At 48.4% G+C, this 24825-nt stretch overlaps 1 protein-coding gene across 3 annotated transcripts in view; it reads right to left on the reverse strand.

The window, feature by feature from the left end:
- The window catches only part of Atp8a2 (ATPase phospholipid transporting 8A2), a 574910-nt gene that overhangs the window by 38948 nt on the left and 511137 nt on the right, over window positions 1–24825 (reverse strand). For all 3 annotated transcript variants that reach the window (XM_036199222.1, XM_036199220.1, XM_036199221.1), the window contains exons 34-35: window positions 13354–13442; window positions 6597–6701 (exon numbers count right to left, since the gene is read on the reverse strand). In XM_036199222.1, the coding sequence (XP_036055115.1) occupies window positions 6597–6701; window positions 13354–13442 (194 nt within the window). The remainder of the gene's footprint in view (window positions 1–6596; window positions 6702–13353; window positions 13443–24825) is intronic.

Genomic DNA, 24825 nt, shown 5'->3' on the forward strand with positions numbered 1-24825 from the left:
CAATGGCTTCTTAAACTACAGTCAAAGCTGGGGAGTCACCTAACAAGTTCATCAAAGTGCCAGGTTAAGTGAGTTTGCTAGGGCTGGAGAGACGGCCCACCAGGTAGAGCTCGGCTTGCTGCCATGCCCGATGACCCAAGTTAGATTCCCAGAAAAGAGCTGACCCCCACAAGGTGTCCTCTGACAGACACCCACACACATGCACGGCATGACTGTGTCACAACCCCTCCCCGCCCCCATAAATCAATGTCTAGTGAGTTAAATTTAAAAGACCATTGAGTGCATGAGACACAGAAGGACCCTGGATGTCATCTCAAAACTGTGGTTACAAATTTGGCACAAAATTTAAAGGTTCATGCCCAAAGATTTTTTGTTTTATTTCTCATGAGTACAATCCTAACGGACACTGCTGGACTCTCTGCCAGTGAGTTGGACCTAGATGCTGTGGCGTGGCAGAATGTCCCTATGAGTCCCCAGAGAATGGTGAGAACAGGGTGAGAGGTGGAGGCTGGGGACCGGTGCAGAGGCTGGCCCAGGCAGGCACTGTTACTACAGGTTTAACCCACAGCATGGAACCAGGGCCACCTGGGGTCTATCTGAGGTCAGCTTTTTAAAATTTATATATATATATCATAAGTACATATAAAATAAAATACACATATATAGTACATATACTATATAAATATATAATTTCCACACCACATCTGTGGAAATCAGAGGACTTTTTTTTTTTAGACAGGGTGTTTCCATGTAGTTCAGGCTGGCCTCGAACTCACAGAGATCTGTCTGCCTCTGCGTCCTGAGTGCTGGGGATTAAAGGTGTGTGCCACCACCACCCAGCCAAGGACAACCTTTGAGAGTTGGTTCTCTCCCTCCACCATGTGGGTCCCAGGGATCGAACTCCGGTCGTCAGGCTTGGCAGCAAGCGGCTTTTACCTTCTGAGCTAAGTCAGCCCCTCCCCGAGATATAGTCTTCTAAAAATTTTAAATTTTACTATTTTAAAGTCAGGAGCACACGTGTGTCTCTGTGTTAGTGTGTCCATGACTTCAGGTGTCTGCAGATCCCAGAAGAGGTGTCAGATCCCCTGAAGTTGGAGCCACAGTTGGCTGTGGGCAGCCTGATGTGGGTGCTGAGCTGACTCTCCGCTGACTCCTCTCAAGTGGTAGGAGAAATGGGTTTTCTCTGGAAACGAAGTGGCTGCCTCTCTTTTAGCCTTTTCTCTCTGTGGCCACCTCCAAGATGAGCCGGCAAGCCAGGCACCAGGCCACCCTCCTCCTTCCCTCACTGACACCTCACTGAGCCGGACCTTGACATTTCCAGCTGTCAGTCAACTAATAATTAATGGAACTTTCTCTGTGAGCCAATATCACACACATACACATACACACACACACACACACACACACACACACACACACACACACAGGCACACACTCAGGGAGGTGAACCGATAGTCAATCAGGGTGGTGGGAAGAAGGACTGGAAATGGGAGGCCAGTGTGATCAGTAGTTTAGCCAGAGTCTAGAGGAGCTCACCCCTGGGCCCATTCCCCACCGGCCCCTCCCAGCATGGAGTTGCCCAGGAATCCAAGCAGGTGTGGAAGAGACAAACAGAAGTGATCAAAGAGGAGGGGCCAGGCAGCTCTCAGGAGGTCAAGTGGATGGAAGCACCTCCTGGAGAGAACAGCGTGCTCTGTTATCTAGTGGGCAGATGACCTGCAGCAAACCCGGAGTAATTAGAAGGGGGAAAAACAAAGGGGAGATAGACACTGTGGGGGACAGTGGGTCCCCACTACATCTGGTGAGCAATCCCAGAACGACGTGGTGGACAGTAAGAAAAGGAAAGGCTGACCCTGTGATGGCATGCACACTGTGAATATTTGATCTTGTAGACATGCACACATGTAATCACACCAACTACAAAGTCATGGAACTCACCCTAGGTTCGGGGCATGGGTCTTCACATGCAGCAAGCAGAAAACCACACACAAATTCTACCTTTTGGGACCTGCTTGGATGTGTAGAGGTAGATTCTTCTAAGTGGATGTTTGTTGACTTGGTTTTTCTTTCTTTTTTCCTTTGGTTTTTTGAAACAGTTTCTATGTGTAGTCTTCTTGGCTGCCCTGGGACTTGCTTTGTAGACCAGGCAGGCCTCGAACTCAGAGATCTGCCAGCCTCTGCTTCCTGAGTAGGGGGACTGAAGGTGTACTCTATCACACCTGGCAGATGTTTAAAGCTTACATTCACAAGGCCTGGGGAGGGAGCTCAAGGGTAGGGTGCTTGCCCTGTGTGCCCAAAGCCCTGGCTGTTCCCCATTGCCACAGAAAGCTGGCTGTGGTATACTGTGGTGGCACATGCCCACCCTCCTGTCAGTAGACAGACAGGAAGATACACACTAAAGGTGAGATTAAAAAGCAGGAAAAATCTCGGAGAAGTGAGAAGAGAAAGGATCACCCACCCAACGCCTCTCATCAGCAGTAAAGCAAGAAGTCTAGTAGTTAACAACTACCAAAGGCTTTTCCCTTCCACACCATAAACCTGCAATTTCTAGGAATCTGACCAGAAACTCAATTTACAGGGAAGGGACATGTACTGCACCCCATGAGCAGTCCTAGAGGCTCCTGTTATCAGCTTATAAATCAGCCCAAGGCACCCCTGACTACCTTATAATTTCTCTTATCAAGATAGCAAGCGGGGTGGGTTCCTAGAAACCTTTTGAAATGGAACTTCAGAGCCACCCAAATGGCATATATGACTAATTCTAAGATGCAGAATTGCATCTCTCTCTTGAAGAGCCCATACCTAAACTTGGGTACACCTCATTCTCCTCTTATTCCCACTTGAGAAGCAGAGCCCTAACCATGGGGATGACTTTCTGAGTGTCTTTTTCTCCTAACCCTCATGCTCAGGCCTCTATTAAAATATCTTTAATATCTTCAATTCTGCTTCTTACTGGCTCAGCCTGAGATTCTTTTTTTCTGAGTTAAAGCCACAAATCCAGGCTTAGCCTGAGCCGAGTTCCCTTAGATTAGGGAGACCCCTCAGGCTGCTGAGGGTGGTGGCCTGAAGCTGTGTCTCTGTCCGCTCTCTGTTGACAGATCTAAGGGGTTTGTGTAGCTCAGGGGTGGAGTACACGAGAGGCCCTGAATCAGTTCCTAGTATAGCACAGAAAACAAAAATGATCCTGTCTTTTTTATGAAGGCTCTTGTCTTCTTTCAAGGCTAACAGTCCACAGCTCCCTCTCATACCCGCGACTCTCTGGCGGGACACACAGCTGAGTCTTCACACTTTCGCAATGACTCAGGCTGTCTGTATCATTTCATAAACCTTCCTCTTCCCCTCCAAGTGTCAGCTGCCTGCAGCAGATGAAGAGACAGTGTCACTGTGTTCCTGGGTTGCCCAGGGGCACACCAGAGTTCACACAGACCCCAGATCTCTACGAAGTGCCTGTGGCCTTGCAAACTAGGGGTGGGAGGCAATGTCTGTGCCTGCACATCCCAACTGATGTCTTTACAGGGGTGCCCTCTGCCTGACACACACTCACTGCTGCTGTCCTCCTGGGTCCTTTATATCTTAAGCTCTTTCCCAGCCCATCTCCAGCATGAAAGCCTCTTTGGATGGCTCCAGCCAGATGGTCTTCTGACTGACTGTCCATGCTGCCAAGTGCAGGCCACACAAAGAAACTTCCGGACCATAGGAAGCCCTTGCCCAGAGCTGTGCAAACACAGACCACAATATATGGAATGTTCTTCTCTGGTATATCTCATTAGAATTGACAATTGTGCTTTACTTAGAAATTCTTTTTGCTTGTTTAGCAATCTCACGCAGGTTGAGAATTTGTGGTATATAAGGACCCACAGTCTTCTGAAGGTGAAAATTTGTGCATTTTATCCTTGTGACTACTTATCATTCTCACTTGCCTGAGTCCCCTACTCCGACTTTTGCAGCCCATGAATATGATGTTTTCAGGTCTCAAAAAACGTTGTAGGTCATCGGAATCTAGAAGGTACTGAGTACTGCATCTAAACTGTTTGACATTTTAAAAGAATCCTGCCACCTAGTTACAATGTTACATTTATCTATTTGTTTTTGTTTTTGTTTTTCTAGTGATGGAAATGGGATCCAGGGCTAGGGGCCCGCTAGGCAAGTACTTGACCACTGAGGTACATCCGTATTCCCAGTTTTAAGCTTATGGAAGGTAATAATTTTGGTTTTGTTGGTTAATAAATATCAACCCAATGCACTTTATTCAACTTAATGCACTCATTTATTAACTAGTAAGTCATAGGGACTGAAGAGGTGGCTCAGTGGTTAAGAACACTTGTTGTTCTTACAGAGGACCCAGGTTCAGTTCCCAGCACCCACATGGTAGATTACAAGCATTTGTACATCCGGTTCCAGGGGATCCATGGACCTCTTCTGACCTCAGAGAGCACAAGGCACACACATGGTACACACAAAATAAAATAAATCTAAAATAAAAAAATTAAAAAGTAAACCATAAACAAAACCAAAACTGCAATGCCAATCCTGTGCTCTGAAACCTTCCCTAAAATATCTATAGCTATTAGAAACAACATTTCAAAGACCTCCAAAACGCTTGATTCTTTGTGTGTGTGTGCGTGTGCACGTGTGTGTGTGTGTGTGTGTGTGTGTGTGTGTGTGTACATAGAACAGAAGACATCCCTGGGTCTCATTCTTCCTACCTTAATTTTTGGAGACTGCTTTCTACTTAGGCTGAACCAGTTGGCCAGGGAGCTTCAGGGACACACCCATCTCCACCTCCCCTAGTGCTAGGGTAAGAACTCGTTGTGTATTATACTGACTTCTTTTATGGAGTTCCAGTGGTGAGGCTTCTAATCCATCATCTTACATGGAAATCTCTCCAGTGGTGGGTGGGCTTGCAAGTGCTGCCCTGCTTGACTTTTTCCACGCTTGGTGTCCAACTCAGGTCCCTATGCTTGCCCTGTGAGCACTTACTTCATGGACAGTTCCAGCCCCAAATCCCCTTTGTTACAAACCAAGTATTTCTGATTCCATTGCTGTAAAAGATAGTTCTAACAAATACAAGATAAACAAAGCAGAAACTTCTGGAAGTTTCTAGGTCTTAGAAGTTAGCTACAGATTTCCTTTCAGGCACTTAGGAGAAGAGCACTCGGAATTTTCTAGACATTCCACATTGAATATGGCCATCTTTCTATGTGCTGCCTAGTTTGAATGCTATTGGCCCCATAAGCTCATAGTGAGTGGCACTGTTGGGAGGTGTAGCTTTGCTGGAGTGGGTGTGGCCTCGTTGAAGGAAGTGTGTCACTGTGGGGTGGGCTTTGAAGTCTCCTATGTTCAAGATACTTACTGCCAGGTGTCTCAGTTCATTTCCTGTTGCCTCTGGATCACCTTGTAGGACTCTCAGCTACTTCTCCAGCACCATGTCTGTCTGCATGTCCTGCCATGACAATGGACTGAACCTCTGAACTGGAAGCCTCAATTAAATGCTTTCCTTTATAAGAGTTGCTGTGGTCATGGTGACTCTTCATAGCAATAGAAACCTTAAGACATATGCCAAGAGTGTTCTCAACCTTTCTCAAATCTACTAAGTTGTGATAATTCATTAATAAAATATCCTCCTTGAGGGGGCTGGAGAGATGGCTCAGCAGCTAAGAGCACTGGCTGCTCTTACAGAGGACTCTGGTTCAATTTCCAGTATCCAGATAGGGACTCACAACCATCTCTGGAATGCCAGACCCTGGGGATCGGGCGCCCTCTTCTGTCCTGACCTCTGTGGGTGCTGCACATAGGTGGTACACAAACATACATTACATGCAGACAAAATATAATCCATATACATAAAATGTAAATAAAGGGGGAAGCCCCCTCAGGTCTACTGAAGTGGACTGTAATAAAACGTTCACGGACAGCTAAAGCTCTCCATCACTCACTACACACTCCTCTACTTGTTCTGCCTCGGGGAACATGGTTGGGCCTGAAACCAAAGGCCTGGCTCTTGGATCCTCTTTCAATCCCATCTCCTCCCCTTTAAGAAAATATTGCTATGCTGTCCGTTATTCACAAGACTGTTTTGTCCACATCCCAAACCCAACAAAACCACTCCTATTACCTGGGGACAGGCCCAGTGACCCAGAAACTCACATTCTCATGGCTTCTGAGAAGACGCAATCTGAAGCTCACCCTGACCGCATTCTCAACATGTAATCAGAACGCCTGAAACCAAACCCACCAAGCTCCCCTTGAACACGACGAGCCCAGCGGGGGAAATCCGAGACCGGTGGTGGGGGTGGGGGTGGGGGTGGGGGCAGGAGAACACGCGGGGGGGGGGGGGGGGGGCAGTAGAACACATGGGGGGGCAGTAGAACACGTGGGGGGGCAGGAGAACACGTGGGGGGGCAGGAGAACACGTGGGGGGGCAGGAGAACACGCGGGGGGGGCGGGGCAGGAGAACACGCGGGGGGGGCGGGGCAGGAGAACACGTGGGGGGGCAGGAGAACACGTGGGGGGGGCAGGAGAACACGCGGGGGGGGGGGGGGGCAGGAGAACACGTGGGGGGGCAGGAGAACACGTGGCGGAGCGGGGCAGCCCACCTTTTCCCATTACTGTCCCGCAGCATTGCTTTCCCCAGCACTCGGGTCTTGGTCTCCAGCTCCTGCACCTCCTCCAGCAGCGTCTTCTTGCAGGTGTGTTTGGTCCTAGAGCAGGAGAAACAGACAGATAAGATGGTGTGTGACAGCTGTGAAGACTGGAAATCACCCTCCCTACCACACCCAGGTGCCCTCTGGACAAGCTGAGCATGTCCTAAGAGCTTGACCTCCCCACTCCAAAGCATCTTTGAGTACCCCAGGTAGGACCTGGACTGTGAAACGTAGGTTACCATCCTCCATAAAAGCTGGGGACGGGGCAATTCTAACCAAAGACAAGAGGAGCCCCAATGACCAAAGTTGGTCCCTAGAATCTTCACTGCAGGTTATGAAGCCCATGAGATATTTCAAACCTTTCTCTCTGCACAGGTTCTGGGTCACAGTGCAAAACCTCGGTCTGAGGTCTGGAGTCAATGCATACTCAGTGCAGCTTTCCCATCCTCCTCTGGGACTTACTCAGGAAATCCAGTGATGGTCTCCTGCCGCAATGGGTAAAACCTGGCCTGAGGCTTGGTTCCTCTCGGTACTGGAGGAATTACTGCGCCTTTCCCTGGCTAACCAAAATCCCTCGCCATGATTGAATAATCTGTCGAGCTCGGTTTCCTCAAAAATGGAAGCTAAACCATAACCTGTTGAATACATACATTCCACTCCTGCACTGTGCCCCACGGCTGTTCACAGTTTGGTGTAAAAACTACACTGTCATCAGCAGGGTAGCATCTCCTAAAGAGCTGGCTTTCTGGTTTCAAGACATTTTATCTCTCTTTGTTTTGGCTATGCTGGGAATTGAGCCCTGGCATAGTACATGCTAGACAAATGCTCTGCCACTGAACTACCCTTCCACCACCCCAGCTTAATAATTAACTCTCTCTCTCTCTCTCTCTCTCTCTCTCTCTTCATCCTATTTTCTCATTAAATAAATCTTATGTCTATGCATTAATTTTTTAAAATTTGAAACTAAGCAAAAAATTACACAAAACTAAAATTGATCCTCTGGTTGGAAATACATAGGTGAAGAAAAGGCATTTAATAAGAAATAAGTTGGGGCTGGGCGTTGGTGGCACACGCCTTTAATCCCAGCACTCGGGAGGCAGAGCCAGGTGGATCTCTGTGAGTTCGAGGCCAGCCTGGGCTATCAAGTGAGTTCCAAGAAAGGCACAAAGCTACACAGAGAAACCCTGTCTTGGGAAAAAAAAAAAAGAAAAAGAAAAGAAATAGGTTGGGAATGTAGCTCAGTGATAGAGAGAGCACTTATCCCTCTGCACAAGGCCTGAGGCTCAATTCCTAGCAGCAGCAGCACCACCACCACCACCATCACCACCACCATCACCACCACCACCATCACCACCACCACCACCATCACCACCACCACCACCACCACCACCACCACCATCACCACCACCACCACCATCACCACCACCACCACCACCACCACCACCACCACCACCACCACCACCAAAAAAGTAGACTAGACAAAGGAAGCAAAATACTGCATGAAGTCATGACAACCATCACTGAGCAGCTGGTAATCTGCCTTAGAAACAGCGTTGCAATGGCTTCCTGCTCATGAACTATGTTTGGGGAGCATGTTCAGCACCAAGGTGCAGACAGGATAGAAACCAGAACGGAGCGTGACTGCTCAGAAGTGAAAATGGTTGGGCACATTTTGGAGATGGGGGTTCGCTTCTCCCGGCAGCCCTCCACATGTAAGGACAGTGGGCCTGCTCAGATAAAGCCAGGTCACCCAGCACTTCGTGTTAATCTGTAATGGAGTATTAGGAGGAAGACATGGGAGATGCGCCTGCCATCCTTCCCCACAGAGTAAACAAGCCAAAACCACACAGGCTTTAACACATAATACCTTAATTACTTCAAACGGAGTTCTGAGGCTCGGTATTGATAAAATACCAAGTTCAAAGTGGGGACTGTGGAATTTTAAACAGTAAATGAGAAAATGGCCAATATTTTGCAGGAGAGAGAAATGACATGAAAATGTATGCTGTCCAATATTGCTGAATGTTCTGTATCCCATACAAGCTCATGGTCTGTGTTTATAAGAAACAAAGTGTCATGCTCCACCCTACTCAATTGTCACTTTACACTAGGGTGGGCATGCTTCCCCACATTGCCCCCTCCAACATTCCCTCATTCCCCACCCACCCCCACCCCCACCATGGTTCTGCACAGGACAGTCAACCTCTCTGCTAGCCTGATTGCTGTCTTCGGGGACAGGACAAAGTTGCTGGGCCTTGAGATAGGGAGAATAGGCATGGAGCAGGAGTAGGAAAATGGGACCTGAAGCCTAGGCCAAGAAACAAAGAACGTGACACCCAGCATGCAGATACTGGCCTTGGGAGGGCAATGACGTGCTCAGGTTCATAAACCCAGAAACTGTGCTTCCCTTGAGGATGCAACGCCAAGCTGGCTTCTAGGAACTATTGAGAGCTCTGGGTTGTAAGCCTAGGGAGGCAGGTAGCACTTGAGTAGAAGGATTTCAGAAATTCAAAACCATTTTCTCAAGTGCTATGACCTACTGAGGGCTGAGATAGAAAAGTGATCTTAGGTCTCCCTGTAACACACGCGTGTAGTGATTTCACACTGACCAGCTATGAAGGCAAACCTATAAGCATGTGCCACTGATGTGCGGCCATTGGGTCATAGCTCTGAAGTCAGATTATCTTGTCTTCTCCCCAGTGGCCCAGCTTCCTTCATCTCGTCCCAGTCAAGACACAGGTGACTACAGAGGGACAGAATGGAGACATCTGGGGCTGGCAGATGAGTTACTGTGAGCTTTCTGGTGCAGGAAAGGGCATCTCAAGGTTTTAGGAGACTTTCACTTTTTTTTTTTTTTTATTAGCTTTATGTGTACAAAGGGGTGGGTTTCACTGTGAGACTTTCACACATCCATAGGAGTGTGTGTGTGTGTGTGTGTGTGTGTGTGTGTGTGTGTGATCATTTTCAGCCCCTCACTGCCTTCTCTATCCACCTCCCCCGGTCCCACTCCTTCTCTGCTTTCATGTCCCCTTAGGTACTTTAAAAAGAAACAGCTTGGGTTGGAATCTTGAACTTTTCGTCTTTTTGTTTCCAAAACGTATGGTCCGAGCTCCCTCTTTTGCATTCAAGAACAGCCAGCCAACCGGAAACATCAAACTCTAACCGTGGGCAAACACTGGTGTGCTCCAAGAGAAATTGGTTCGGTGAGGCTCTTAAAAGGCAATCAAGGCCCATTTGTACACAGAAATTGCTTTATTGCCATTTAACTAGCTATCTGTGATTACGAGGAAATGAAGTCACTCTGGAATTGGGGAATGCAGTGCATGATGCCTAGTGAAAAAGACAGAAAATAGTTTGATAAAAGGAAGTGTGTTCCTCCATGCTCAGTGGCCTTGAGCTTTGTATCATTTATAGAGAGTGACAGTAACCAAGTTCTCCTGGATTCAGAGCCATACCTGGCAGCTCATTGGAGCATGCTGTCACAGGTGAGCATTTGGGGAGAACGTAGGCTAGCGGATATTAAAACAGTTCTGGACAATTTACACTCCACGGTCTAACAAGACTTCTCATTAGCCAGGAATCACATAGAATCAATTATGTTAATAAACAATAGGGCCATTTGAGCCCTCAGAAAACTTTTGAGAAATAACAGGGCAGGCTTTTTATGGTGTTCCAAACTTGATTTAAGATTGGCTAAAAATGGCTCTTCATCCAGAAAGCTGACTAACTAGGTGGCAAAGTGAATCACCTCACTCTGTTTCTCTCTTTATATTCTTAGCAGCCCAGGTCCAGGAATGGAAGTGAGGGACTGGCCATAGGGAGTAAGAGGTGCCTAGAAGTGAGTCACTCCCTGTCCCAGGTGCTCACAGATGTCTGCTCGAAAAGTCAGGCCTGCTCTGTGATGATGTTTTCAAAGACAGGGCAACCAGCCCTGGGGTGGTAGTGCCTCTAGTACCAGCACTCAGAAACTGACGCAGGAGAATTTTAACATCAATGCCAGCCTGGGCTATCCAGAAAGAACTCATCTCAAAACAAAAACACAAATACAAACACCCCCAAAACAAACAAACAAAAAACCAAAGGCTTGGAGTATAGCTCAGTGGGAGAATATTTGTTAGTACAAGGACTATGTTAGCACAAAAAAAGGGAGACATCGGAAATCAAATGATGGGTGAATATGGACAGAGTAGTTCTCAATCTTCCTAATGCTGCGACCCTTTAACATAGTCCCTCATATTGTGGTGACCCCCTAAACATGAAATTATTTTGTTGCTACTTCATAACTGTAATTTGCTACTGTTATGCTTTGTAATGCAAATATCTGCTATGTGGTCGCAGAGGGGTCATGACCTCAAGGTTGAGAACCACTGGTGCAGAGCGTGGCAGAGCATGGGAGCGCAGAGAACATTTTCTACAACTGCGCATAACTGCAGTTCAGACACAGAGACCACAGGCGAGTTCTGTGGCTTTGCCAGGGATAATCAGTCTAACACATGCTTCCTCTCCTCTTCTTGGGAGGAACTACCAGATTTACTCACCTTGGCAAATGTTTCCAGCTTGGAGTATAATATTATATAGGATAAAGATCCCATGTTCAGTGGGACAATGCCCATATACATCTATAACTCTTGTTCTTCAGGATGGGGGTGGCACCAAGCAGACATTACAGATGGGCATATACTTTGAGCCCCTCTGAACATCAGCTAATTTAACATTGTTAATAGCTCCTCTCAATAATGCAAGAGCAAAATGCGTTTGGAGAGTGGTTATGTAAGTCAGGGGGGGCCCTTCTGGCTCTGCCAGGTGATGGGATGCATTCCTAGGAGAAGCTGTGCTTGCCACCCTTGCCAGGCAGCAAGCAGCAGCTGCCAGGGCTTCAACAATACCACAGGCAAGGGCAGCCTTCCCCCGCTGGCTCCTCAAACCTCTGTGTGGGGCTCTGGGCCCGGCTGGAACCCAGCTGGCAAGCTCCTTGGAGAGAAAGTGACTTTTACTCTTTCCATATGTTGGACCTGGAAGCGGTATCATCTGATTTATCATCGTTAAAATGCAAATGGTGCTAATTTTATAGTCTAGGTCCTACAAATGGGACTGAGAGACAAGTCTAGTTGGAGGGAGGAGATCTCGTGTCCCTTCATGGTGACAGAGGGTTTGTACTTGAAATGCATTGTGTTGGGGTGGGGGGGGCTCTAAAGACAGAGGAGGAGGCGGAGCCCTTGCGATCCACAAACATTCTCTTTGAAATGAAACACAGATACTTTTGCCGGAGACCCACGTGGCAGAACAAGCCTCAATAAAACTGTTTTCATGACATTAATTTAAGTTAGCTGAATTAAGATAGTTGGGGATGAATTTGCAAGCCTGTAACTACTTCCCATGACAAGTGAGCCAAGCCAAGCAGAAGCTCACCCTTAAAACTGACTTATTTGCAGAGCTGTACACATTCAGTTAGGGACTAAATATCTTGTGTCAAAATTGGGCCCACTGGCTCAAGGAACCAGTAACAGAGTGACTGTTTCCCCACAGTGCATCTGTTAGGTTAAGGAAATCTCTCTCCCGGCTACAACCATCCCAAAGGTTCCAGCTATGCCATTTACAGAACATAGTTGCAGCAGATGAGACAGAAGCAGTTGGCTTGTGAGAGCATTTAAGAACTTAAAATTATTTGAGTTTTAATAGTAGTCGAAAAACTTAGCAGGAGGAAAACACAAACAAGATAGATATTCATTCTAGGAAAATCACCCCCCTCTCTGCATGAGCACAATCAGTTGTCAAGATAATGGCCAATGAAGACTTTCTCAAAAGATATCCCTGTCAAGCCAGAATAATCCCTGCCGAGTGTGGGAGGCATGAAGAGATAAAAAAATGAGACCTGATGTCTTTTCCTGGAAGGCTTGGGTTAAAAATCTCATTTTGCTACCTCAGGGCCCTGAAATAATTGTGGTTTGCCCAAGCCAGAAGTCTCAATTTTCAGGGAACTTGCTCATATTTCTAGGAGGAACTGGGCTTATTCAAACCTAAGCCAATACTATGGGCATCAGATCGATCTCTCATCTACTCCTGAATGAAATGAAAGGTCATATTCTCTTGGGACATCAGTGCTTCTTTTATGTTTTAGAATGATAAAATTTAAAACACAGGAACAGGAAGCAAGTTTGAATTAATTCCCATTTAATCTGCATTATAATTTTATATTTGTGATGCTATTTTTTTTTTAACAGAGTTGTAAATCAGCTCTTGAGAAGAATTTGATTGGCAGGATCCCTGCTGTGAGTTGGTTAGAACGAGGCTTCCTTCACTTTTGTCACAGAAGTGACTTACATGCATCTGATTTTCTACTATACTTGGGGCTGCGAGCCAGGCGCTATCTGTGATTGCTTGGCATCAGCTTGAAGATGCGAAATGAGTCTCCATTTAGTCATGTCTCCTAAACCTGATGAAATGCATCTGTGTTTGGAAACAGCCTTGCAACCTCACACAGGGCAACGCCACTACTGAGTGTCATGTGACCTCTGCTCGGCATTCTACCTCTCATTTTCCTATCAAAATGACGGGCAAACTTCAACAACAACAACAACAACAACAACAACAACAAACCCTTTCTTTGGCAAGTGTCAGGAGTCCTGATTCTTCTTAATTCCCACAGCTTTGAGACAGCTTTGAGGACAGAGGTGCAAAGCCTCAAAAAAGGACTTCACTATATACTCACGCTCTCCACATCACATCTTCAATTAAACAGGCAGTTGGAACCAGGAACAATCCCAGCCAGAAGTATGCAGAGCTCAGGACCATAGTTGCCTGTAAGAAACACAAGTCACAGCCTGTTACAGGCTCTCCTTCAAACAGTAGGCTGTGATTTAATCAGTGTAGAGCGTCCGGCAATGAGGAAAGTATGAAATCCAGGGAGAGGCGGGGGACAGGGGCCTGGCTCCTCATCTGGTCTCACCTCCTCGTCTGGTCTCGTCTGGCCCACACCTCCATCTTGAGCTGTTGACCCTGCCTTGAACTTCAAGCTCCCTCCTGAACAGAAAGCTGTTCTAATTCCCCACAGAGAGGAAGGTTAGAGGCCTAGTCCTTCTGTGGAATAAACTGCCTCCTGGGGCCCCCTTTATGTGTTCTGCAGCCCACTTTCCTTTCCTGCTCTTCATGGGCCCAGCATCCCATGGCTGACCGGCACAAAGGTCATTGGTTCTCCCTATTCGGAAGTGGAAGATGTCCATGTCAGAGACTCTGGCTTCAGGGAGTTGGCAACGTGGGGTCTATCATGGGCATGCATGGCAGTTAAGGGAGAGCTTCTTTGTTAGGCTTGATTTGTAGTTTTACCATTTTTCTGTCTTTTGTTTTGTTTTGTTTTGTTTTGTTTTTGACAGGTCTCCAATCTGGAACTCAGGTCATCTTTCAACTCCTGATCCTACAGTCTTAATGTCCCCAGGCGGGGATCACAGGTGTGCATGACCCACTGGGCTTAAGAAGACAAAGTAAGGAAGGCAGGGTGAGCTAGTGTTGCAGGCGAGAGAATCAGTTCAAGGGCCAGCCTGGTTATACGGGAGATGCTGTGTCAACATCCCCTCCCTCAATTAACAACAGCAGCAGCAATGCAACAAACCAACCCCAAACACCACAAGTCCAAAGACAGCTGGAGAGGGACAGAGGAAGGTGACAGGAAGGGGACAGATGGCACAGGGCACAGCTTTTGGTGGACTTCCTTGCTCCTCCCAGCAGGCTAAGCCCAGGACCGTTTTGGGTTGTCCACACAGCTGCTGTGAGGCGGAGAGCCGTAAGAAAGACACTTGGGACACAAGCAGAGAGCAGGGACAGCTTGCTCTGAACAGAATGGGGACTGGAGAGTCCTGGCTCCTTACGGTTTGGTTTTGAGTAAACAAAGGTCAGGAGCATGGAGTGGCCGATGAACCGGCAAGCCAGCTTCAGAGGGCAACTGTTGGGGTAAAGGAGCAGAGTTAAGGGATGGCTGGGTTCCGCTGCTCCCCAGGTTTTGCTAGAACCTACTGCACAGAGGTGAGGGTCACAGAGGTGAGGGTCACAGAAGTGAGGTTGGAATGGGGGAAAAGAGGAGAGAGACTGAGATTGTCATCTCTCATCACCTCACTGGGACTGCAGGGGTGGAGATAGGGGGATCCTGAGCAACTCCTGTTCTATGGATGTATCCTGGTCCCAGCCTGGCATCCGAATGGGGAGAACCAATGACCTTTGTGCCAGTCAGCCATGGGATGCTGGGTTTATGGGATGGATGGGAGCAGGCTCTCCTGCAGAGCTTAAGACAGAAACATCTGCTAGGTACACTGAGTCCAGTTATTTCACAACAATGGTGCTGAGCTTTAGGTAGAGTTGGAAACCCAAAAAGAGCCCTCGGTGCTGAGGGAGAGGAGGGACATGGACGTGGGCTCCCGCCTTAGAGATCTGAAGCCTCCTCCCAAAGTGCCAATGGCTTCATGCAGATGTTTAGCACCCCTGTCCCACTTCTGGTCTTTAAAGCTAGGGCTATGAATATAAAGCCTTCACAACTGACAGTAAAGGCGTGCCCCAGAAAAGTTGGCAAGATGTGGTAGGTATGGGGAAGGCTGTTATGTGCCACTGTGTAGGAAGACTTGCCTTAAAGTCCAGCATTTAGTCTTATATAGACTATTCTTTAAAAAAAGAGTAAGAACACTGCAGTATTTCCAAGCACCTGTTACCAGGGAGGAATCACCCCCACTGAGGTGTCCTGCCCTTGAACCTGCTCCTTGTCCTAACTAACCACAGGGATGCTGCACCCCCCCTCCCCAGGTCTCCACAGAGGAACCAAGCCCCAGAGTCCCAACTAAACACAGAGGGCTCCCCACAGGAGAGTGACTTCTGCTTCCACCAGAAACTCTAGGCACCAGCTTCACATTTTAAATAGAAGAATTTTTGTAAAACATGGGAAGTAATAAAAACAGCAACACTGAGGAGAATGATCTCTCCACCCCGCCCAGCAACGCAAGGATAGAGTAGAATGTGAGTCCTCTTTGGCTGTGGCCCGTGTAACCTTCTCTACCTGTCTCTCACCCCATTCTTGGAAAATTATTTCACGTCAAAGGCTTAAAAAAGCTGCAGTTGTTTTTGAGGTCTGCCTCTCCAAAGTTGCGTTGCCTATGGATGCGTGTGTGAAGGGTTAAACACATTCTCTTCCCTTTCTACTGCGAGCTGGTTTTGGTGTTGTTTGTGTGCTTGTTTGTTTTGTTTTTTGAAACAAGGTGTTACTCTCTAGCCCAGGCTGGCCCTTGAGCTCCCGCCTCAGTCTCCTGCCTCGGTCTTCTGAGTGCTGGAGTTCAAGAATTGGGCTTCATAGGGAGCTGTTTTCTGCAGGGTGGTGACAACTCTGTCTGCCCAGGGTGGTGGTGCAACAGCATACACAGAGGGGAGCTGTGTGGCCCTCAGGAGGCCTGGCTGACAGGCAGGTGTGCTGTGCACGCCTGGTTGGGAAGAGGGCCCTCCTGTGTCTATCCTTTCCAGTCAATTTCTGTCCCACAAAACAATGGATGTCCTGATTTATGGCATTACAGTAGTCTGACTGATTCTAGAACGTCATCTAAATGACACTCTAGAGCATGAGTTTGTTTGATCCGGCATCCGGCTTTCTTCACTTAACATAAGGCTGTCGAGACTGAACTGGATCTGGGACACACCCACATTCTCTCTGTCTCTCTCCAGTAGTCACTGTGTGGGTCTACTGCATTTTGTTTACTGGCTTTCCTGTTGATGGACATCTGGGTTGTTTCCACTTTGGTCTGTTGTTAGGAAGAAGGCTGCTGTGCAGGCTTTGCACAGTCTTGTTTTATGGACATGTTTCCATTCCTCTCAGGGAAACACCTAGGAGTGGGAGCGCTGTCACTCAGAAAGTCCACGATTCCCCTTACAGGAAGCTCAGGAGTTTGTGCACCAAAGGCTGTGCGAACAAGCAGTGTGTGAGCACTCCAGTTGCTCCTTATCCTTGTGGCCGCATTTTGTCACTCCAGTGGCTCCCTGGAGCCATGACATCATTCACAGAGTAGGACTACTCTCACTAGCAATCACCACCTCTGGGGATAAAGAAGAGGAAGCTCCAGCAGAGAGGGAAGCGGGCTTCTTTTGTATGGGTGTGGTGGTTCACGCCTACTGTGAATCCCAGTTCTCAGGAGGCTGAGGCAGGAGGCCTGCTTTGAGTTCTAGGTCAGCTAGGGCTACATATGGATTTCCAGTCTTAGTTGGAATACCTAAGACTGTGTCTCAGAAAACCAGAAAATAAACATGCAAGCAACACATAAACAAGCAAACGCTGCTGGAAGAGAAAACCCTGATGCAAACAAGGCCCTCTTCCCCTCCCAACACACAACACGGGGTGCTTTTGTTTTGAACTGAAGACAACAGCTAAGCTCTGGGACAATCACCAGGCTGCTGAGAACATACAGGGCCTGAACAGCAATTTTCTGACTAGATAGAATCTAAAATCCTGCACGTTCATAACTATTTTTTCTTTTCATGTGTTCATGTGATTTCTCCATTCTTCTCTTGGGGATCTTGTTTTAGAGAATGGATGGCTGATTTCATTAAATTACTCTGTTACTTATATTTGTTTGGTTTCCAATAACTTCTTCCACAGTCCTTTATATCCTTGGGGACCCCCAAGATACCCAAACCCATGGGTGCTCAAGTTTGTCACACATAACAGGACAGTTCTGCACAGAACCCACACATGTCCTTGTGGACTTTCAGCCTTCTCTAGGTGACCGTGACACTAACTACAATGCCAGTACTGTGGGACCGGATGCCATGCTGTATTATTTCAGGAATACTGAAAAGATAACAAGTCCGTGTAGATTCAGTCAGGTTCCTTTTATCCCCCAGATATTCCCCACCCCTGGTTGGTTGGATCCCCAGGTATGGAATCAGCATACACAGATACCAAGGGCTGAATTTATTTGGTTATAGAGAGATGCGACAATTCTCACACTGTAGGGCATGGGGTGTGTACGGCACGGAGAATTAAGGCAAGAAAGAGCTGCCGCTGACATGGATGGTTCCCATCCCAGGTGGGAACAGGGCAAGGCTAAGACTGTCTTGGCTAGTTTAAAACACGGAGCCTCTGCTTCTACCCTCAGAATGATGCATCGAAGCAAGGCTTGCTGAAGACACTCTGTCATCTCCACCTCTCCTGTGGGCCAACCTCACCAAGCTGTGACTCCTCTGGCAGGGGCACACCTGTGGCTTCCAGAACCTTGCTGGGGGCCCTCACATGTGCAGGATACTGTGTTGTTTATTTACAGTCACAGGCAAGTCCAACAAACCTCACTTCTAGGCTGCTAACGGAAAGCTGGAAAGAGGCCTTGCCCAGACACAGCAAGTTTTACACATTCCTGAAGAAACAAGACGCCAACCAGTCCAACATCCTGGTCTTTTGGAATAATGAGGTCCAACCTGAAAGCAAGCACTTATGAACAGAGGGCAGACAGTCTGTATCCTCGTGGTCCTCAGATCTCTGAGCTCTGAGGAGGCTAAGCCCCACCCACTCTGTTCATGATCTACTGGGGTGGGGGGGGAGAGGTGAGGAGGGGGTGGGGGTGGCTGGGGTTAGGCAAAGCCGAAGCTGCTCTCCTTCCTGAGAGCCCAGAGCTGGAAGAGACAGTACTACTCTTTTTTCATATCCATTCCCTGGAGGCTGGGGTTCCTCAATAACAGAGAGGCACAAGCCAATACCAGCCACACTCTCCAGGGGTGATTGGCCCACAGAGGCAGGGAAACTGAGGCATCTAATTAAGCATCGGGTGGATGCACTGCCAAATAAGAACATCTGAAAGGACCAGAGAGAGATGGGCATGTGTTTCTGGGGGAGACAGGAAGCCTGTGAGTTTTCCTGAGAGGGGCTGGGATTGCACAGTCTTTTGTGTGTTTTGTTTTGTTTTGTTTCTGGTTGGTTTTTCAAGACAGGGTTTCTCTGTGTAGCTTTGCCATGTCCTGGAACTTGCTTTGTAGACCACGCTGGCCTCGAACTCATTGAGATCTCTGTCTCCTAAGTGCTGGGATTAAAGGTGTGTACAAGGGACTGTACAATCTTTAAGAGCACTGGCCAAGTCCTCTTCGGCTACTGTCACAAATACCAAAGGCTGTGTGGCAAGACAATAGATATTCATCTCTGTAGATCTTGAGGCCAGAAGTCTCTGAACTGAAGGTGGAGGGCTCTTAGCGGACACTTGGCTGGTAGACAAGCCCTATCCATGTGTGTATGACTTCTGTTGCCGGTATGCACAGAAAACAAGTTCCAGAGAGCTCCTGGCTGCCCCTCTTATGAAGGTACAGCTACCAGAGGGACCCGCTTCATGACTGCTCTAACCTGACTTACTGTTCATGGCCCTATCTCTTATTCCCATCATAGTGGAAGTGAGCACTTTCACAACTGAATTTGGGGAGTGCCATGAACATTCAAGCCTCACTAGACAGGGACAGACTGCCACCCATTTCAGCTCTGCCACTGATTTCTTAAGGACCGTGCCTCAGTTTCTTCCTCTGAGGTTTAGTAAGTGTAAGACAGTGTGAACGGCACCATGCCATGCAGATTATCAGACCTCACTGCTTTATACCCATGACTCGAACTACAGTTTCAACATCCTAGAGGTGGTCAAGATCGTCACACAATGATTCCTGAGTCAAATTCGGGAATTCATGGGGTTCAAAAGACTCTGATCTTCTGTGAGGTGCTGACCGGTCAGACCCTGCAGTTCTCGGGTGGGTGTACCCATGGAGGTGCATGCTATCAAGTTCCTAGACTCCATCACCTTGAGTTGCTCGTTGGTGACAGGAAGTAGTGTTAACAGCAATAGTGACCCAAACAAGAATCTCGGAGCTCTCTCTACCCAAGGATCAGCACTGCTCCGGTGTGCTGCTGTCCACCAGAAGCCTGGTTTTAATTGACCAAGGCAGCCTCCTTGCTGTACCATGCGGGATACTACTTACCTCTGAAGGCACCACCAAGCACACCCTTGGCGCTGTCCCTTGGGGAGGGATGTTAGGCAACACCTTTGTATTCAAAAGAAAAAGAAGAGAAAGGGGAGATTTGCTCGTAAAAACGCATCCCTCCCTTCGCCCCCATGGCTGGGCATCAGAAAGGCTGAGGTTAAGGAGCAAGTGGGGTGGAACAGGAATTCCATAGACACCAGGCTTCCTGACAGACAGGAACCAAGCCCAGGACAGCCATCACCTCTGATGGTGACAGGTTCTGCTCCCACCTGCCGTGCTGGCCGTCCAGGTATTGAAGACAAGCTGTGATCTGTGGCTTGACAGGAATGATGTTGGGAAGGAAGGACCACCTCCCAGCCTCCACTTTTTTTTTTTTTTTTGAATGGATAAAGACATGGCACTGGAAACCACGTAACTGACAGCATCTTAAAATGCACCAACACCCTTAATGTGAGGTATTTTATCTCAGCGAACAGCCCCCATCATTCGGTCCATCGGGCATCTTCAGTCTCAACTACAGGTTTGGGAAGCAGATCATTTCGCACTGCAAGGACCATTTTTCTGAACACGAGGGGCTTGAGATGACCTTTTGAGAATCAGGGCCATGACATCAATGACTGGCCGCCTAGACATGTGCCCTCTGTCTTCCACTATTAGAGGTCTCCATCCCGGTGGCAAGTGTGAGGTTAGTAGGACTCAGAGCCAGGAATGAATGCTAGTGTTTGGAAGGAGCTTGAACTTCAGGTGGCTTGTCGGCAGGCCGGCACAGGAGGCTCATGGGTAACAGGCAGGAGATGTGCACACTTGGGTGGATGTGGAAGGTCTTAATCCTTTCCTTTATTCTAGGCTCTTCCTGAGACTTGGGCTTTTCTTGGTGGATGCTGAGAATCGATGTCGTTTCTCTCTTGGCATCTGGTGGTATTTCCTGGTCTGCTTCTTATTCAATATCTCAGAGCTATGCTCTGTGAGTAGGATGCTCAACAGATGTCCCCTCGGAGACAAGGCCACGGGGCTCTCACTAGTCGTGAGAGGACGGTGCTGGGAGAACCCTAGTAGGGCTTGGAGCGTGGGTCTCAGTAGCTGAGTGCTGGAGGTGGGGAGCCAGACCTCCTTATTCAGCAGCTCCAGAAACCCTACTGACTCTGGTCAGTTAGCTTCTTGGTGACATAGCTCCTCTCCCTCAAACCAAGACAGCACAGTGCCCTCCTCACAGGGGCAAAGTGCCTAGCATTCACTTAGCTGTTCTGACTCCCAGGCATTCCATTCCCCGCCCCCCCAGAACAGGGAAGGCCCTGGGGCTATCCCTTCTCAAGTAAGCACCTACTGCTGGTTTTCTCTGACTCTGTGTGGCTCCTCCCCTCCCAAAAGTCTGCACACGGCAGCAGCAACGTGCTAATCTTGAGACAGCTCTGCCTGTAAAAATGACTTCTCTGGAGCAAATGAGCTCAGTGGCTGGCGCAGGTACCTGGTGTCTGAGTCCCTGCCAGCTGGCTGCCATCCACCCCTCAGCTGCCTGCCCAGAGCAGAACAATCCAGGGACCCCTCGATGAGACATTTTCTCCAGTGTTTTCTTAAGCCCTGACAACTGCAACTGAAATTTAGCAGCAGCCTGCGGCCCCTCGGGATTCCTCCTGTGTATTTCTCTCTCTCTCCTCTGTCTCTCCCTCCTCCCCCGCCTCATTCTAAACCAAAGTGCCTGCCTTTCTTCTCTTCTTTCTTTCTTTCTTTCTTTCTTTCTTTCTTTCTTTCTTTCTTTCTTTCTTTCTTTCTTTCGTTCTCTCTCTCTCTCTCTCTCTCTCTCTCTCTCTCTCTCTCTCTCTCTCTGTCTCCTCCCTCCCTCTCTCCCTCCCCCTTCTCTCCCCTACTCCTTTCTTTTTAATGAAAAGTTCCCTCTCCTTTCTTTTTAATGAAAAGTTCCCCCAGAAGAAGACTGCAGATGAAGAACGTGTGGTTATGGATGAAGGACTGGGAAGTCTCTACTGCAGGACTTCCTGCTTTTCAATTTATTGATTTGTTTATGCGTGTGGGTGCGGCGTGTGTGCCATAGTGCACACGTGGAGGACGCAGGGCACCTTATGGGGGGGGGGGGTCAGTTCTCTTCTTGTATTATGTGTGTTCTGAGGATAGAGATCAGGTTGCCAGTCTTGGTGGCAAGTGCCTTGACCCCCAAGCCACCTCTACAGCCTGCTTCTTACTTTGCAAGTTCACTGCTTTCTATCATGAAAGTACATGTCACGGTGACAGCCAGCCTTCCCTCTTGACAGCAGTGCCTGAGTGCTCATGATGTGGCACCCTCGTTACTCAGAGGAGACACAGACGCCTTTCTCGTGGCTTCCTCACAGGCTTTGGCACACATCTGATAGACCCTAGTGCACATTAATTTGTCACATAGCCACCTTATTGGGTGCACAGGATTTGCCAGCACATCCTGTAAAAACTCTAAACTCCCAGTAGGGATATCACAAGTAATATACCTGTATATCGTCTAAAACAAACCTTCATTTCCTCCTCCTTCTCTGTTTCCATCAGTGACATCACTGGCCCTGGGTACACTTGAGAGGCGGGTCTTGGTCTCCACCTCTGTTCTTCCATCAAACCCCTTTGCTGGCTTCTCCTGCATATGTTACTTTTAAGTTCCCCAGAAAGGAAGAGGACTCCCCCCAAGGGACACACTAATTGCTCCTATTTCACAGAGGCTCCAACCAAGGCGCGGCAGTTGAGTGGCTTGTCTGAGGTCACGGGGCTGAGTCAGGATGTGAATGCAGGCATGTGGGATTCCAGAGCGGGAGCCTGTCCTACGGTTGGCTTCAGAGCCCTATCCTCACAGGCAGCAGCTGCACCGTCCACTCCGTGCTGAGCCCTATGCTCCTCTTACCATCGGCTGGCATTTGCACAGTTCACATTGTAATGGACTGCCAGTTTTTAAACACGTACAACCCAGCTTCCACTTTCCAGAAATCCTAGCCCGACGTTACAGACATGCCGAGCTGCCCTTCTCTGTGGTTCCTGGAATGTAGCCTCTCAAGATGGTGGTTGTAGAGGCTGGACTGTTGAGTGTGTTGGGGGGGAGGATGACGACGTTCTGACAGCTGTGTGTTCTGAGCAGGCAGCTGTGTGTCTTTACTCTGAAAGGCAAAGCTGCCCACTCCTGCTCAGGGCTGCTGGCTGGACAGGCTGTTGACTGTGACTGCCTGGCTTTCTTGGCTCACTACTGCAACTGTGAAGAAAATGACATCTTACTTTCAAACCATCCCCAGAGGGTGTCCGCAAGTACTGAAATACCATTTTTATAAAAGGATAATAATTTTGGACAAGAAGAACGTACCTCGGGTCAACAGTCTTGATTGCTCAGTCATAATTATAGTGGAGACATTAGGATTCTGCTAAAGTCTCTCTAGAGACTAACCCAGCCACACAGGTATGGAGGGCCATCTTAGATGCCCTGGGGACAAGATCTTGTTCTTCTCACTGTAGCAAGCAGTGCACCACAGCTTTTATGTGGCCCTTTCTACAGATGCAGGGTGCACAAAAAGAAGAAGCTTACTATGTGGCTCTAACACACACACACACACACATACACACACACAACACATCACAAGAAGGGAATTTATAATGTAATCTCTTCCTATATATAAAATTTCAAATCTCTGCAAAGTAATATTATACATTGTATCCACAGATTTGTACACAGAGGATTGATATATGAACATAGTCAATAATGGACTAAGAAGAACATTCCTGTCATCAAGGGGATAAGGATGCTGGGGGCGGGGACAACAACATGGGCAAACGTAGCTAACGTTTTAGCCAGCTTCAGACACATTTACATAAGTGGCATAATCATATTTGAACACACAGGATACTTTATTCTGTGTCTTTTGTCTTTTTTGTGTTGAATTTGTCACAATTTGGGTAAATTTCATTCTTGGAGCTCAATGGTTGGCCCAGTGGTGCTGAGGTCCAGCATGAAAGATGGTTTTTGTTTGCTTGTGTGTGTGTGTGTGTGTGTGTGTGTGTGTGTGTGTGTACTAAAGCTGGAATCCAGGTTCAGATGGAACCCAGGGTTTGGTGCTGACCACACAAATGCTCTACCACTGAGCACACCCAAGATGCTGAGATACTGAGCTCAAGAAGTGCCTCTTGGCCACAGACAGGGTCCAGCTGAGCAGGTCCTGCTGCCAGGGCTCATGGGGACCCAGGGAATGATGCTTGTTTTAAAGCAGAACCTGGTCATTGTCAGGGAGCAGGGCTTGGATGGGGTTCACTTTGAACGAAGAATATGAATTGGGGGAACCAGCTATGAGAGCCACCCAAGTGAGGAGAAGAGCTACACCCAAGAGGAGGCTTCTTCAGCAGCTGGGCATGAGCTAGAGCTAGCAGGAAGGCATGAGAGGGGAGTGTGGAACCCCGCAGGAGCCTAGGGGAGGTGGGACCAAGGCTGTGAGGCCCAGCCACTGTCTGTTAGAGAGAAGTCAGAAGGTTCTGGCCCTGGAGAGAACCTATAGGCAGGAATGGGATGTTTGGAGAAGACGAACACGTTGAGCCTGCTGAAGGTAACCGTGAGAATGGGAAATGAGCCCAGCTGCTCCCATGTGTGTGTGTGTGTGTGTGTGTGTGTGTGTGTGTGTGTGTGTGTGTCCTGTCCCACCCCCAGTGGATGCCTGAAGCATGGGCTTGGAGGGGATTGTAGGAAACCAGACGGCAAGGGTAAGAACAATGTCCTAATGACAGAAGAAGGGGGATACAGAGGGTGGTGCTGAGGAGTGGTCAGAGCCTGTGCGTGGATTGTAAAGTGTAGAAACTGCCTGAGGATGGCAGGGGTGAGGGGTGGGGGGGAGGACTGAGGGGGGTGAAAGGCTGAGGCCACATGGGCCAGAGGTTGAGGGGAATCAGCTTTAAGGTCCTAGAGGAAGCTGGTGCACAGAGGAGGGGCCTTCCTAGGGATGGTGAGGGAGCTGAGGAGGGGAACTTCACAGGCACTGAGGAGGTCTGAGGATTACGCAGACACGCTAATAGATGAATGGCCTACACAGGAACATCTCCAGTGACATAGCAACAGTCAGAGAGGAGAGTGAGAAAGCAGTGCTTGGTGGAGGGAAAGCCACAGAGTGGAAACGAGCTGGTCCACAGGACGATTCAGGAGAAGAGTTCCGGCCTCTACACCCACGGGTCTGAAGAGAGATACACTAGAACAGACACCATTAAAAGTTGG

This window comes from Onychomys torridus, chromosome 9 (assembly GCF_903995425.1).
Source record: "Onychomys torridus chromosome 9, mOncTor1.1, whole genome shotgun sequence".
NCBI lineage: Eukaryota > Metazoa > Chordata > Mammalia > Rodentia > Cricetidae > Onychomys > Onychomys torridus.